This window comes from Vigna angularis, chromosome 6 (genome assembly GCF_016808095.1).
Source record: "Vigna angularis cultivar LongXiaoDou No.4 chromosome 6, ASM1680809v1, whole genome shotgun sequence".
Lineage (NCBI taxonomy): Eukaryota > Viridiplantae > Streptophyta > Magnoliopsida > Fabales > Fabaceae > Vigna > Vigna angularis.
In genome coordinates, this window is record NC_068975.1 from 2061977 (window position 1) to 2078622 (window position 16646).

At 35.1% G+C, this 16646-nt stretch overlaps 1 protein-coding gene across 14 annotated transcripts; it reads right to left on the reverse strand.

Moving 5' to 3' along the window:
* Positions 1-1716: 1716 nt before the first annotated feature.
* Positions 1717-12725, reverse strand: LOC108319802 (uncharacterized). 14 transcript variants are annotated; one of them, XR_008249736.1, is made up of 13 exons: positions 12384-12725; positions 12239-12294; positions 12093-12132; positions 11871-11935; positions 11701-11793; positions 9941-10100; positions 9066-9235; positions 8834-8932; positions 7964-8097; positions 7766-7863; positions 7436-7527; positions 4704-4856; positions 1717-2042 (listed from the first exon to the last, which is right to left on the reverse strand). XR_008249736.1 is itself a non-coding variant. In XM_017551068.2 (13 exons), the coding sequence occupies exons 1-13, from the start codon at positions 12466-12468 to the stop codon at positions 1982-1984; spliced, it is 1278 nt and encodes a 425-aa protein (XP_017406557.1). In that variant the 5' UTR covers positions 12469-12725; the 3' UTR covers positions 1717-1981. The 14 variants fall into 14 exon arrangements, 7 of the variants coding, with proteins under 7 accessions (XP_017406557.1, XP_017406555.1, XP_017406558.1 ...); XM_017551068.2 differs by having other exon boundaries at positions 4704-4843; positions 11871-11920; XM_017551066.2 differs by having other exon boundaries at positions 4704-4843.
* Between the last annotated feature and the right edge of the window lie 3921 nt (positions 12726-16646).

Below are 16646 nucleotides of genomic sequence, written 5' to 3' on the forward strand. Positions count from 1 at the left end.
ACCACCATATCTCCTAGAGGTAGTTATTTCTCATCATTCTTGGACCATTTACCACCACTTTTCCACACCATCCATCTAAGGAAACACCCCTCCCTACATATCTCCTAGCTTTGGTCCAACCTAGCATAAGGAGGTTGCTATCATGTGGTATTAAGAGCCTTGGTTCTTCAAAAGCTAATTTTCCTTGGTTCCCTAACTATTTTTACTGCTTTTATGTATTGCTCTTACTTTTCATAATCTTGTTACCTTTTTTGTTGTTTTTATGGTTCTACTTTGTTCTTCTCTTGGAATCATTCATCTTTTCCATTAGGATTTTTATGTGTTTATGTTGCTTATGTGCCTTTTCTGTTTGAGTCATTTCTTGTTGTTTCATTCGATCTTATATGCTTATGTAGTGTCATTTTGATTTTTGAATCCATCCATATTGTCTAGAATCATGTTTAGTTCTTTTACATGTCTTTATTTCCAAGTTTAGTTTTTGAAAAATCACCAAATTACATGTTTGAGTAATTTCGAAATTGTTTCATTGTACCTTTGAGTGCTTTTTCATTGCACATTTTGAGTTTTCTCTACTTCCCATACTTCCCTCTTTGTGCCATTGACTTTTCAGCAGTTTTGATGCGATGTTGCCAATCTGGGTGGACTCCTGTTGTGCCAGCCTTGTGTTTCTCATGAGATCACCTTATTGTAGCCAGGTTGTCATGTGTTCAAAACTTTGCCCTGAAATGATGGCCAAGGTAAAATCTTGAGATGGACGAGCTTTGCAGGGTTATGCCGATCGGATAGAAAGGCCGATGAGCAAAAAACCAATCAAGTGTAGAAGGTGACTTTGTTTTGCAAGGAAACATCAAGTGTTGAAGTTTTCATGAGTGAGCCAGGTAGTGGTGTGCCGGTTTGCTGCTTGTTTTTTGTGCTTCTGGATCTAGAGGCATTTTTCCTTGTGAATGTATCCGGTTGTTGATAAGCCAGGTTCTTCTGATGAACATACCTGGTCATGAAGACATTGGGTTCCTCTCATGAACACCAGTCATGAAGATGCTGGGTTACTTTCTTGAACATACCTGATCTAATGCTTTGTTTGCTTGATTTGGTGGTTTGCCTCGCCAACAGTGCTTTTTGCACTGTAGTGCATGTTGCATTCTTTAAGGACGGGCTTTTGTGGTAAGGTCGGGCTTGTTGGAGTACTTCGGGATGCGTGTTGTACCGTAAAGCTTGTTTGGTTCTGTGTTCTGATGTATGTCACACAACATTCAGGCATTGTGAGGCCGGGTTGCCTTGGTAGGTTTTTTGGATATATGCCTCACTGTGTTCGAGCATTACGAAGCTTGGTTGATCTTTATATTAAGAAGTAAATTTTACAAATCTAAATATTATCCCGAATGTGCAATTTTTTTTAAAAATTTAAAAATAATAAAAGGTGATTAAATCATTTATATTCTAGTACATTTTGAAAATAATATATATTGCACTTTTGTTATATATGAATAAGATTTACACTATTAACGCCCTGGCGCTGGTAGAGCTAGTGACACCTCGAACAAACGAAAAGAGATGAGAAAATTTGAAATTCTATAATTTGATACATATGATCAAGTTTTAGATTTTTTAATTTCTTTTAAAATTTTCTATACAATTAGCAATTTGTCGTAATACATTATAAATTCTCTAAAAAAAAATAATTACCCACTACAATTTTCGAATCTAAATATCTATAAATAATACCTTCAAAGTGCATCAATATCAAATATTAATAACATTAGAGATTCTTCATGATCCTCACTCCAAATTTTCTCTAATTTTTTTCTCTACCAATAATCTTTAAGGCTAGTGGTACAGTAATCTAAAGGTACCTCGACTCGAGTCAAATGAAACAAGACAAGTCCCTTTCCTAGTTCCCAAAGCTGAACAGCAGCATATTTGTTTGGTGCTTTGCATAATTGTCCTTGGTTGATAAGAATCCAAAATGAATTAAAACTGGACATCAAATTAATGAGAAATAAGTGCACAGAATAATATTATCATTTCCCACTTGAACTTCCTTCCTGTCAAAGAACCAAAACCATGAGAGATCAAGAAACAACACAAGCAGTTCATGGCAAGTCAAATATAAGCATAACTCAATTCAATAACTGTTCGGGAATATCTTTCTGTTTTGGTTCTCTGATTTTATCTCTGTTCTGTTTTATATACGTGTTACATTTTCTGTTATATAGCTTTGTGCATTCTGTAAGGAATGGATGACGCATGTTGTATGCATGACACATAGCTAGTGATTTGTTACATATATATACATACGTACCTTCTCTTTGTGGGCAATAAAAATGATAGACAATACTTTTCAGAATATATTTTATTTCTAGTTTTCCATATTCAACAAGGTATCATTGAATTCTTTTTCGAGATCCTGTCGTCAATTTTTTTTTTGCTATCTTTGTTTCATTGGTACTATTTCCGGACCCAAGTCTACACAATATTAGAGAAGCTATACCAATTTCCTCCTCTTAGACAGCAGGTTGAATCAGTCATAAAGCCCATAGTCTCCGCGGCCATGTGGTTAGTCATTTCTCCTTCAGTTTCTATGATCTTCTTATCGCAAATCAGCTTGAAAATCTTGAGTTCAGTGCTTGGCAGACTCAAGACCAACTAACTCTTGTGGCTGCCGTCGTTTCTATCGGTTGCCTTCTTAACTTGTGTTATTGGATGCAATCACTCTTTTCAACTTTGAGACAAAATTCATTCTCAGTTTAACTCACAAACCAGAGCCATAGCTCGACAACTGAGAAATGAGCTGCGCACTTTGAAGAAAGGAGAAAAATTGATTAATGAGTTTCCCCTCCACATTAAAACTCTTGTCGATGACCTTAACTCCGTCGGTGATCCTGTCCCTGAAGACGAACAACTGGATACTCCATCATTGAAGGTCTCCCCGTTGAATACGAGTCTTTCATCTCATTCATCAACAGCAAACCATAGTTATTCTCACTTTGATAAAATTGAATCATTGTTGGTTGCTCAAAAAGCTCGGATTGAAAGATTGAAACACTTGGATACAACTGTCTCTCTTAATCTCGCTTAAACAAATTCTCAAACAGCTTTTGAGCAAAATGTTCAACTTAACTCTGTTCCTTCTATCTCCTCGCAATCTTCACGTCGCAGCTATTTTCAACAAGGAAGAGGATATCCTGGCCGTCACGGAGGACGATCTGGTCATAGCTCAATTCAATGCCAAGTATGCCACAAAGATGGCCACAATGCCTCCTTTTGCTACCATCAGTTTGATCCCAACTTTAGTGCACCAGTGCATCCATTTTCTTCACCACAGATCTACCCTCCACATCAGATTCCACCCTACCATACACAGTCTTAACCACAATTTTCACCTCGATCTCCACTACCCTCCCTCTTAAATCAGCTTCCCCAAACTGCTGCTTATGTTACTTCACCGCACACTGTGCCTCTGTTCATTCACCAACACAACCATCTCAGAATGGTTCATTGATTTAGGCGCTTCTCATCATATCACCAGTGATGCAACAAATCTATCGGATGCAGCCTCTCCTCAAGGTGAAGAAAATGATTTTATGGGAAATGGACAATGTTTGCCAATTTAGTTTTTTGGTTCTGCTTCCAGTCACAAGCCTTCTGTTATATTACATGTGCTTTCCATCAATAAAAACCGTCAGTGTTAGTTAGTTTCCTCGTGATAATCATGTGTATTTTGAGTTTCATCCCTCTGTTTGTTTTGTTCAATCCTCGGTTGATAATTTTGTTTTATTAAAAGGTTCTCTCGGTTCAGATGGTTTGTACAATTTTCGGCTCATGAAGCTCACCTCTCCTTCCCCTGCTTCACCAGTCGTCTCTCCTCAGTCGTCAATTCCACAATGTCTTGATTTCAATGGCAAAAATTTTATCTCCAAAGATGTTTTATTTGATGGAAATACCTTTCCTTTTGTTTCCAGGACAGTTTCCTCCACACCATTGGTATCATTCTCGCTCCATTCCTCCACACCATTGGTATCTCATTCTCGCTCCATTCCACTTGGAGTGCTTCCTTCTATTAATGATCACTCTCCCATTTAGCATGCTACCCCTTCATCTCCTGTATCATCTCTTCCAACTGGTACTACACCCTCTTGGTCCACTCAATTTAGTCACCAAGTTGAACATCCTATTCCATCCATTCTTTCCACTCATCCCATGCAAACTCTTTCCACTCACCAAGTTGAACAATTTCCTACCCTTCTTCCTGAACCTACTACTATGTTGTATGCATGACACCTCGCCAGTGCTCAGTTATATATATATATATATATATACATATATTGTTGAAGTTTCTCATCAACTAGAAATAAGACTAATTTACAATATTTAAGTAGGTGCCAACATCACTTTACAAACCGGTTTTGAAGAGTTAAGTTAAATTTAAAATCGACTTATTAACATGGTATCATAGCCATATGTTTTCCCTATTTCATCTTTAATATATTTTGGTCTCAAACTTTAAAAATAAATAGATATAATCTTCTTAACCCAAAGACGTTAATTTTTTTTTACATGTTAAGTGGCATTCCAGTGGACAGTATCAAATGAATTCCAATTTTACATTAAAATTTAGCAACTAAAAACAAATTTAACCTTACATTTTATTTCTGGTTTTCCATGTTAAACAATAACTTAAAAAATTGAAAACTCTACAATCTTACCATGGAGGGTGAATTCGGATCACATTCCCAACTACAAGGTCAACATTGTTGCAAACCCTTGGGCTAAAGATAATGGTGCTTTGGCTGCTTTGGCTTCCACCAAACCCCATTCCTTCATAATTATCTTGCAACAGAAAATTCTGCAAAAATAATCTATCACCTTCGATCAATTTTCTGATGAGCATTAAATATTGGATTTCTTAAATGCATGATATTGTTCCATTTCAAATAAAGTGATCCTGTCACATTATGTGTTCAAGTGAAGCAAATAAATGAAATAGAATAACACCTAGTTCTAGCTTTTCCAAGAGCACATCGTCATTCTCCACCTCAACAAGAAACATGTTTTTATAGGTAACAGCAACAACGAAAGCATTATCCCACTAGGATTTGAATCCAACGAATTAGTGAGGCAGGCATTATGTTAGGTTACTTAATGCGAGTAACCTAAATCGATCCTCTCTTCTCACTCAAACAACACAAATGAAAGTATGTATGTATTATTGATTCTGTAAAGTGAAAGAGAATACAAGTATAATCTTCCCCAAAGAGGCCTATCCTCCTCCACTGGCAAATATGGCCAGTCTATACCCAAAAATCAAATCCCCCCTTCAATAGAAAACAAAGAAGACTATTTATAGTGTCGCATAATAATATCTCACTCCTGTGCTCCTTCCTACTGAAACAACCGTTCGGCCTAGTGATACCGATCGGTCTAGTGATATCGTTCGGTCTAGTGTTCCTCGGCCTTTCTTCTCCTCTCCCATTAGCACCCGTTCGGCCTCTCTTTCCCACCGTTCGGCATCTTTTCCCCACCGTTCGGCCTCTCTTCCTCCACCGTTCGGCCTGACCTTCCCCCTGTCTTCCTTCTCCTCTCATACAGTCTTAGTATCCTACCACATTACCATTTTTTTTCTTTATTACCTTAATGAAATAAAATAGATTGACAATCAGGTAGGCATTCAGGCACAACTACTTAAAATTTTAAACAACTAATAAACGTAATTAATAAAACTAAGAAAACTAAAAGCCAGCAAGTATTTTTAGCAAAATGAAGTTTTTTAAATGGAAAGATCTATTAATAAAATCATCAGATTGGTCACCCTTTTAGGACATTCAAACCTTATTTTGAGAATAAAGTAAACTTCAGTGGATATATGTTGGACTCAAGAGATTTAATCAATAACAATTCTGGATTGAAGAAGAACTAGAGCACAATTTGTTACGTATCCGAGTAGGAGACGTAATTAAACACGATCACAATAGGTAGAAAAGACAATGAACGAATAATAATGGACGAATGAATCTCTTTTATTGATGATAAAATCTGACTTAACAAAAGTAAATAATAATTGGGAGCATAACCTCCTTCAAGTACTTGGGAGCATAACCTCCCTCACAGGACGCATAGCCGCCTATCACAAGACTCAATAATCAAAAGCATGCCCTAAACAATAGCATCTAGCTTTATTTATATTAAATATTTCCCTAGAATATAATTCTATTTACTATAATTAACTTATACTAAATATTTTCCTAGAATATAATTCTATTTACTATAATTAACTTATACTGAATATTTTCCTAGGATATAATTCTATTTACTATAATTAAATTATACTGAATATTTCCCTAGGATATAATTCTATTTACTATAATTAACTTATACTGAATGTTTTCCTAGGATATAGCTCTATTTACTATAATTAACTTATACTGAATATTTTCCTAGGATATGACCTTATTTACTATAATTATTTCCCGCCCATCCTAACTGTTGTCTCAGTTAGGATATTCACTCTTCAACCAATCGGCTCTAGCTCTTCATCGTCTTCCGTTCGGCTTGTTTCCCCTTGTATCCTACCGTTTGGCTCCAACTCTTCACCACCTTCCACCATTCGACTTGCTTCCTGCCTCCCGTCGTTCGGCTCCAGCTCTTCACCTCCTTCCACCGTTCGGCTTGCTTCCATTTTCCTCCTACCGTTTGGCTCCCCTGCCTTCTATCCTATCACCCAATACCTTATCACAATCCCATAGACATACAAATATCAACTATCTCATAAAGTAACTGCCAAATAATGTATACGGCTACTGCACCCTTCTTACACTAAGTAATAAGTGCACATGTAGAAATGACTGCTTACTGTGGCATGTAAAAACAGAACTGCCTTGTAATAAATTATAACTGCATTCTATCTTGTTTTCTGACATAAACTGATAGGTCGCAGACTCCTATAACTAAGGTTTTACGAGAGAAGAAATAAGGGAAATGGAAATAGAGCTTTTGATGTAGTTACAAATATTAGGCCCACATATTGGCAAAAAATATATAAGTACATAAAGTCAAATTATTAATCAACTAACTGATTGGGCCTATGGGAGGTTGCCCAAATCATGACGATACAGTTACCATGTCAGGACATTAGTTAAAAATAAGAGATTTGTATAAAAATACCCTTGGGGAGAGAGATCCAGGGGCATGAGAAAATATATGTTGGGAGGATACTGATTCGTTGAAAAACCAGGGTTAATCATTTCTGTAATATCTTCCACTTTGGAAATATACATTATTCTGTCTTTCTGTAAACCTTATCCTTCCTAAGTTTCTGATCCAGTTTCTATAATAGACCTTCAATGACCTACCACAATTTGGCCTATCACAATAATAAGAATCTAAAACAATATATGGAGATCAAAGTTAAAATAAGTTGATCTTTAAAACTTCACCTCACCTCTCTGCACTTGCCAAATGAGCAGTGACAAACAGTCAGCTTTCCATCGTGGTATCTTGAAATGATTTTTACATCAAAACAGCCAAGTTGACCTGTGAATTTTTTTCATTATTAGGAAAATAAAGAAGCAATACACACCTGTGTAAAATCAGGATCATGTTCATGTTCTACTTTATGCACCCCCCCCCCTCCTCTCTCTCTCTGCTTCAAAAGGGAACAAAAATGAAAAACTATTACCAAATGACTGTTTCAGTAATGAAAAAAGTCTTAAATGGTGTTTTACATAGATAAGGATAGAAAATGCAGAGAAAGTAAAATCAAAAGTTTTACTATCTGGCCTAGCTCCAGCTTTTAACTTTTTCCAGAAGTCCATGTCTGTTTCTTTTTCTTTTAGCATCATCTGCTGTAGTCTTTCAGACAATCCATCACTGCACAATTTGGGCAAGATAACCAGATATTGAATGCAGAATTAGTACAAATTCATATTTAGTTGCGTAAAAGTACCAGGAAGCTACTACTATTTCATACCTCAATGAATTATGAGCTCCAACACGAGTCCCTTCAGTAATAACAGAGGATGTCCCTAGAGCTTCCAAAAATCGCTCTGTCATGGTCTGCGTTTTCTTTACAGAGAAGGCATTTTTTATTTGTTGATAACTTGCCTGTAAAAATAAATAGATGCACAGCAAGTGTTAGGAACAAAGAACTGAAATAAGAAAGAAAAAAACAAGAAAAAGAAGAGAACTTTTTCTCTCCTTCAAGGGTTTCTCCTTTTACAAAGAGCTAGTGTATAAATGAACCTATATCAATCCCCTCTACTACATGGGTTTCCCCTTCACAAAGAGCTCATGCTTCTCTTTTTATCAGTGTGAAAGAAATGAAAAGTTGCTCTAGTGGCAGTGCCGGTGGCAAAGACGGTGGTGGAGACAGCAGCGACTCTGGCAGCAACCAAAAAAATTGTATATGGGATTATTAGGAAACCCTAGCTCTAAATTCCATGTGAAAGTAATGAAAAACAAGGTATAGGATTAATTCCCCTTGTGTAGAAAATATGCATAGGATAATATATTTATAATGAAGAATAACACATGGAAATATGAGCTAAGCCCAAATACACATAATATAATAAATAATATAAGATATTGTGACTAACAATTTCTAACAATATCTAACAATCGATAGAAACAAAGAGCTTATGCTTAGCTCGCAATAACAACTCTGGGTATTTTTTATGCTTAACATATTCATATCTAACTAACCCTTCTAAATAACTAACCAATTCATAAATATTCTAGCAATCACAATTAACTCATTAATCTATCTTAACCAACTCCTTATATCCTAACAGCTAGACACTAAACTAAAAAGTAAAGTCATACTGCATATATAGTTATATACCTTATTGTCACTTGATGATCCACTTTCCACGGGATCTGAGAAATCTTCACTATCAACAGTTGTATCTTTTAAGTGGGGTCTACTACTTTTCTGCAAAAGCTGCACTAAATTGCCTCTTCTTTAAGGATTATTCAGAAAATATTGGAATATGGATGCAAGAAAGACCTCATACGGGAAAAAAATCAATGGATAGGTCTAAGAGTACCGGAAGCATTTCAAAATTTCTACCCACCTGATTGGCTTTGTCTTGGAGGTTATCAAAGAGCTCATTCATTGAGGTGAGATTAAACTCACGTGGAAAAGCTTCTGTTTCATCAGGCTCGATGTCTGAATTTACTTCAATTTTGTCATCATCTTCAAGATGATTTTCCTCTAAATTTCCAGAACTCCTAGGATCAACCACTTTCAAAATTTTACTCTAGTCAGTTACTTTTACTTACACACTAATAAGACATTAAAAAACTACTGTTGTACAGAGGAAAAGAAAATAAATTGTTGTAATTAGAAGAAATATCTATAGAATCTTCTTAATTAGAGAAAATATCTATAAAATCTTCCTAATTAAAGAAAATATTTGTAGGATTTTCTGGATTATTTTTCAGTATATTGTTTCCTTATTTCCCTTTTTTAGAAGATTAGATTGTTACAAATAGAGGTAAGGAGAATGTAATTGACATGAACGAAAATAATAAAATCATTCTCTTTTTCAAGTTAAACCTATCATACAACTGATGTACAGTGAAAAACACGAGCAAATCTACCCTCTAATAGTTCACCATAGGGATGCTCATAGTTTGCACAGAACCTATATAATGTACAACAAGTGGGCTAAACTAAACTGCAACTGTCTCATATCAGTTACAGGTTAGGAGTTAGGAGAACTCATAAATCCAACTTCTTTCTGATAGAATATTCCCTAACAATAGAAGTCCTTTGTTCATGCACACTTTATTTTACCAAAATGAGATGTAGCAAGGAAAACAAAATAAATGTTGAATGGTATTGCAAAAACCTGAAGCTAGTAGCCAAGTATAGGGATGAATCTCTTTGGAAAAACTCATGGTCTAGTCCAGAAAAAAAAAATTGTATTCTCTTTCAAACACATACCAGATATATTTGCTTTGGAGCAGGTCATATGAGACCCTGACATGCTTCCTTTGTAATGTAGCAATGCTTCAGAAATTCTGGTCATATCTCTAATATGTTTGTTTCTGATAGATTGTGGACCATACTTGCGGAGCTGTGGGGCTGATACGGCAGTATTATCCTTTAACAAGTAAAAATTAAATAAAGAATGAACAGTCAAATTACCTCCTCGAAGATACACATTAACACAGTCAATCATACTATTACTATATTTATCCTATTTATCATCATTATATTGTGTCAAGAGTTACCCTATTTATCATGATTATATTGTGTCTAGGATTACCCTATTTATGATGATTATATTGTGTCTAGAATTACCCTATTTATCATGATTATATTGTGTCTAGGATTACTCTAATTATCATGATTATATTTTGTTTAGGGTTACCCTAATTATCTTGTACTCTTGTATCAATTTAAGCCTTCTAGAATTATTTTACAGTTTAATTCTCAAGTCATACAAGTCCACAAATTAAGGAAATTATACTCATTGTTCTTGATTTTGAAAGGGACAACTATTGCCTCAAGAGAAGAAAGTGTGAATCAATTGCAGGAAGAACGGGATGCAATTTTGAGAGAATTAATGTACAACCTCTGCAAAGCATAAGATCAAAATTGTGCTCAAGCCAATAAGCACAGGTGGGAGGTGGTTTATCAAGTAGGAGATTGGGTTTTTCTAAAATCCAACTTTACAAGTTCAAGTCATTAGCAAAGAAGCCCAATGAAAAAAATAGTCGTAGTTTTTGTGGACCTTATCAGATTGCAGAATGCATTGGACAAGTTGTGTATAGACTGTTCCTTCCTGAACACAGTCATATTCATCTAGTTTTTCATGTATCCTTACTCGAACTAGCCATGAATTCAGCATACTTATCGCAACCCCTGCCTCCAATGTTGTCTGTTGATAGGTTTGGTATATAGTATATAAGAGACGAAATAAATAAGAGGGTATGCCTGCTGTAACAGACTATTATAAATAGCCCAGGGTTAGTAGTGGGGTGGCAGTTTTTAGTAAAGGAAAAACTTCAGGAGAATTGTGGATAGTGAGGTTCTCTCGAACAACCTAAGTAGGGGAGACGCTTTGTAACATTCTATACCATTTCTATACCTACTGCATTGGTAGGTGCAAAATTGGAGTAAAGCAATAAAGTTTTTCAAGATTGAGTCTTGTATTTCAATTCTTAATACGCAGTTCTATTAGTCAATTATTCATCAAAAGTGCATTTTGTTAATCAAACCATTGCTTGATATTTCGAATGTGGGGACTAATTTGGCGGAAGGATTAGTTCCTAATGCACAATTTTCATCATTCAGGGACTAATGTGACCAATGCAAAATATCTCAAGGATTAAACTTTCATTATTTACTCTAAACAAAAATATGAAGCGTATAAAGTCATGCATAAAATGGAAAAATAGATGACTAGTAAAATATCAATTCTGTCCGGAAATTAGAACTAAAAATTAAACTTTGTGACTTTGAAAATTATCAATCAATTTGGTCCCTAATATTACAAAGAAGATAAATTTGGTCTTTTGACAACCATTCATCAATCTGGTCTTACTTGACGCACAGCAAAATCATCAGGCACCAACCTAATTAACTCACAATAACATCAGTGGTGCCAATTTCATTTGAGCAACCAAATTGGTGTTTTCTAATAAATAGATGGTTGAAAGATGAGAAGTAAAACATTCTATCAGAATTTTAAAGAGTACCCTGTCTGCAGAATTGTTTTCTTCATCAGTTGAATTGGCAACAACCTCTCCCTCGTTGAAGTCAGGCATCTCAACCTCATCTTCAAGCGGTTTCTGATCAACCAATAAACACATCAGTTACTTCCTTTTCTTCACAATAAACAAATCCAAAAAACCACCCAAAGACATGCCTCAGATGAAGAACTGGTGCCTTTCCCAGACAAATTCCGATCACTGATTCCTGTACCGCAGTACCCTTCTCAGAATCGATCAATAATATTAATAGTTAGGGTCGATTGGACAAGCATATCCAGAATTTTTTTTGAGAAATTATAAGAAACCTGTTCAAACAGTTCCTTAATAACTAACTACAAATCTATTTTGGTTGAAACTAAAACAGTTAGATGATGTACCTTTTAGAATGTCGAGCCGCACAGCAAGAGGCAATTCTTGCTATAAAAATCAGAAGAAGAAAAAGAAGAAAACAGTGATAGGGATTGCATTTGCAAATGTGCAGAGAAAACAAAATTCAATTCGAACAAAACTTTTGGGTGTGAACCTTGTGGGTGTTGTCTGAGGAAAGCGCATTGTTGGGGAAAACGGCGTCGTCTTCATCTGGCGGTAAATGAAGAAAGAGGTGATTGGATTAGCAAATTGGTGTGTGCACTAAGAATAGGATTTGAGACTGAGTTGCAGAAAATTACCAGAAATGCTTTCGTCTGAGTCTGGTCTGTGCCGCGAAATTAAGCGAAGTGGGATTAGGGATTTTGGTTGCCTTCGCCTTCTCATGTCTCAGCTTAACGTCCCAACAACACTGAATGTTGATGGTGTAGACGAAGAATGGAAGGATTGTTGTGATTGGAAATGTGTTGCATGTGAAAATGTTGGTTATGACATTCAAAACTCGCATTTGAATTTCAAAAGTTTAAAGCAAAGTCGCTTGGAGCGGAAGGAGTGGTGACTAGTCTTCTAGTTATTCATATCTCAAGGAAAATTGGTGGAGTTCTTTTGTGAATTGCCTGCGACAGTTTCATGATTGCTTCATATTCTAGTACTACCGGTGCCTTTATCGGTAATATTGTTTTATATATATATATATAATACATAAATATAAGTCATTGCTTATTTAATTGGTGTTTTATTACATTAAATATTATTAAAATATGTAATATTTAATTAACTAATTATATTAAATTAAAACATATTCATTTTATTTTAGAGAAAAAAAACATATGTATGTGTAGCTAAAAGTGAATGTTAAATAAATTGTTATCATAAGTTGATTTAATAATAATAGTAATATTTATTCAAAAAGGTTTAATGTCCCAATATATCCTTATTTTCATCCAGAATTTCAAATAGGTCCCTTTATTTTTTGGTGTCTCAATTGAGTCTTTATTTTGTTAATATGATGCAAATAAATTCTTTCCGTCAATTTCATCAAACGTGTTAATGAGTGTGTGACGTGACCTGGTGACACTACATTTTTAATACACGTGTCAATAAAAAACGTGTGTGAATGAGATTTTTTAAAATTTAGAATTAAAGAATTAAGTAAATATATTATAATTTTTGCTGAAATTAATTAAAGAGAACGATACCATTTTCCATCTTTGCCATTTCTTTAATTAATTTCAGCAAAAATTATAATATATTTACTTAATTCTTTAATTCTAAATTTTAAAAAATCTCATTCACACACGTTTTTATTGACACGTGTATTAAAAATGCAGTGTCACCATGTTAAACTCGATTTTAGTCGCATCAAAGCCAACAAACTCAGTTTCCCCACTAATGTGGTAGAGTGATAACCAAGGATCAATCTAAGGACTCAACTATGATTAAGTTTCAGAGTGTAAAGTTAATTCTTGTAATTATTTACTACTTAACTATAAAAACAAGGTGGGAAAAATAAAATGAATGAAATGAAACTAAAAAGGAAAAAAAAATCTAAAAATCTGTATAAAAGAAAATAAGAAATAAATAAAACCTAAGCTAAAGTAACGAAGAAATAACATCTATTTATATCCAAAGCAAAACCTATATACTAAAACTGGAACAAAATTAGAAATAAAACCAAACTGAAAAGAACTTAAAACTCAAGATTGAAAAGCATCATATCAACAAGAATGTAAAAGCTGAAACAAAAGTAAAGCAGATCATAAATTCTAAAATACTCAACGTAAACAACTGGAACATCAAAACTCAAACTGAACTTCAACTATCACTATCAAAAGAAAAGACAGAATTGTTTTCATAGGTGAATGTACATTGATATGAATAAAAGAGTGCTTAGAGTTCTCAAGAAGACATCATGATACTGTGAATCCCAATCCAGGGTATTCTAGTTCATATTTCAGAACTTTAAATTGACTCTTTCCACTCATTTTTCCAATCAAGGTTCATTAGCCTATTCATCAATCTAAAATTCACAAACAAATTCAAGAACACAAATTTGAATCAATTTTTATGCATTGGACTCATCTCTGGCTCGAGACGACATCTCGATAAAGAATGCTCACTACGGAGTCATTTGATTCCAAAAGGAATTGCAAAGATGCAGAGAATCAGAGTCCAATTCGTTTCTTCATTGAAACAACACAAGAAACACACAAGCACAAAACACAACAGAATCATAAAACACTAAACAAGCGAAACATCAAGAACAAAATGTATTATTAACGAGAAAAGAAAATTACAACAATTGTACCGAATAAATGCTCAATCAGAGTCACTGCGGCTGTCACCACCGTGATGTGCGCTCCAAAAGCAAGGATAACGAAAACCTACTCTATAGAAAGCGTAAACCCTAATCTATAGAGCGTAAAACTAAAGGTATCTGAAAGTGTGTAAAATTGTATGAAGAAGTGTTCTCCCTATATATCCTATTTACATGGTGAAAGCCCTTTATATAGGGTCGAAAACGAAAAGAGAAAAGAAAGAGGAAAAGTAAAGAAAGAAACTTGATTTCGACGCTTCCAGCTTCTAATCGGACGGCCACCCTTCTTTATCTACTTTGATCACCAGCCCTCTGATCATCTCTTCACTGATTCGAGCTTCCCCTTCCGGTCACGTGCCAGTTAGCTCTGGTCAGCTCCCTTTGCTCGCTGGTCAGCTTGTCCATCTTCACTGGTCAGGGTCGCGCTCCGGTCACGTCTTCAGCTCCACCGGTTAGGTTCTTCTTTGGGTAAGTGGCGAGAGCTTTTCTTCTCTCTTGCTTCTCTCGCACAAGCCCTAGCTTAAGTGTTTCTTCTCTCCAAATGCCAGCACATTGAATTATTTCCCCAAATGAATTACGCACGTGAAGACCCCCAAGGGAACTACAGCTGCCAGCCTCCAAAACTCATCGTTTCACTTAAGCCCACATCCATGCATTTTCATTAAACCAGCAGCGGCCCAGTTCCAGCATAATAGCAGCACCCAATGTCCAGTGCTCTTATTCAAATCAACACTTGTGTAGCCTATCAAAGGCAATTAGCCCAATGCAGCGCTGAAGATGTGCACATAAGTTCTAATTCAATTTAATCAAGGTTGAGGCCAAATTCAGTGGTCCAATTACTTTCTGCAGTAAAAAAAATTCAATTAAGACTAAAAGGCTAAGCAACAAAACTAAGATATTTAAGCAATTACAAAAATTAAAAATCTAATTAAGCAAGAATAAAGAAAATAATTTTTGTTAAAAGATTTTCTAAAACACTAATTTTCTAATTATTAACAAAAACTAAAAATTACCTTTAAAAACCTATTTTTAACTAAAATTTTACAAAACTAAAGAATTAAGAGAAAAACATAAAACTAGCCTAATTCTAAGAAATTAAAAACTAAAGAAATCTAAGAAATGATTTTTAACAAAGAAAAATATGTAAATCTAAAGTGTTATCACACCCCCACACTTAGACAACTGCCCTCCTGGGAGGGACAACTAAAAAGAAAAAGCAAAAGCAAAAGACTCTATCTAAAAAGAAAAAACTAAAGACACACAACAAGGAACACTAGACTCTTATCACATTTAACTCAACTCTACCAATTCACACAACAACTAGCTATTTTCTCTAATCAAAATTGCACAAACAGAATCATCAACTCTAAATGTATGTTTCAGTAGCTCTAGCAAGTAAATAACAGTTAAATTCAACCAAACCAAGCAGAAAATTACAAATAAGAAATAATAACAAACTAATTAAAGATAAAAGATAAATATAAAATAAAGATAATATATCTAACATTCTCTCTCAAGCTAATGCATACAAATCCTATGTATCAATCTTCTTACTAATATAATCCATAAAGATTTAGTAAAAATATTTGTTTATGCACTCGAGTGACACCAAATTGCTAATGATTTGCAAGACGACATAGAACACAAAATATCAACCCAAAAGACTCCCTTGAGCGACAAATCTGGGAGGTTGCTCCATGTAAATATTTTCTTGCAAATTGTCGTGAAGGAATGCATTGTTGACATCTATCGGATAAAGAGGTTACTATAAGTAAACTAACAAAAGTCATCTTTTCCATGGGAAAAAAAAATACATGGACGGGTCAAACGCAATGGTGAAAAAAGGAATGTCAGAAGGGACGACAATGGAAGAAGCCATGGATGAACAAGAGAGAGAAATCATAAAAATCCAAGATTCTCCAATCAAGGCACCTGAAAAAGGAAAAAGAGCAACCCCGATGCTTTGAATAGTTACCTGATAGAAGACAGGACGTGCGACAATGCACGATGAACCTAAAAAAGGAAAATAAGTGATCTCGATGCTCTGCATTGCAAATAGACATGCCACCATGCACGATCGAAAAATGAAGCAAATCAACAACTTCAAAAGGCATGGTGGTCGCCTGGCCGAGATGATCTAAACCATGTGATCATCGGTCAAAACTAGAACTCTAACAGTGACAATGGTAGACTATGGCACCGCCACCAGCGGTAGTAGCACCGTCGATAACAGTGCGTGTAGTGGCAG

Coding starts and splice junctions, on each gene's coding strand:
- LOC108319802 (XM_017551066.2), bottom strand. CDS start 12,468: ATGAGAAGGCGAAGGCAACCAAAATCCCTAATCCCACTTCGCTTAATT. Junction 11,794..11,870: donor GCACCAGTTCTTCATCTGAG/GCATGTCTTTGG, acceptor TTGGTTGATCAG/AAACCGCTTGAAGATGAGGT. Junction 7,864..7,963: donor GGAGCTCATAATTCATTGAG/GTATGAAATAGT, acceptor CAAATTGTGCAG/TGATGGATTGTCTGAAAGAC.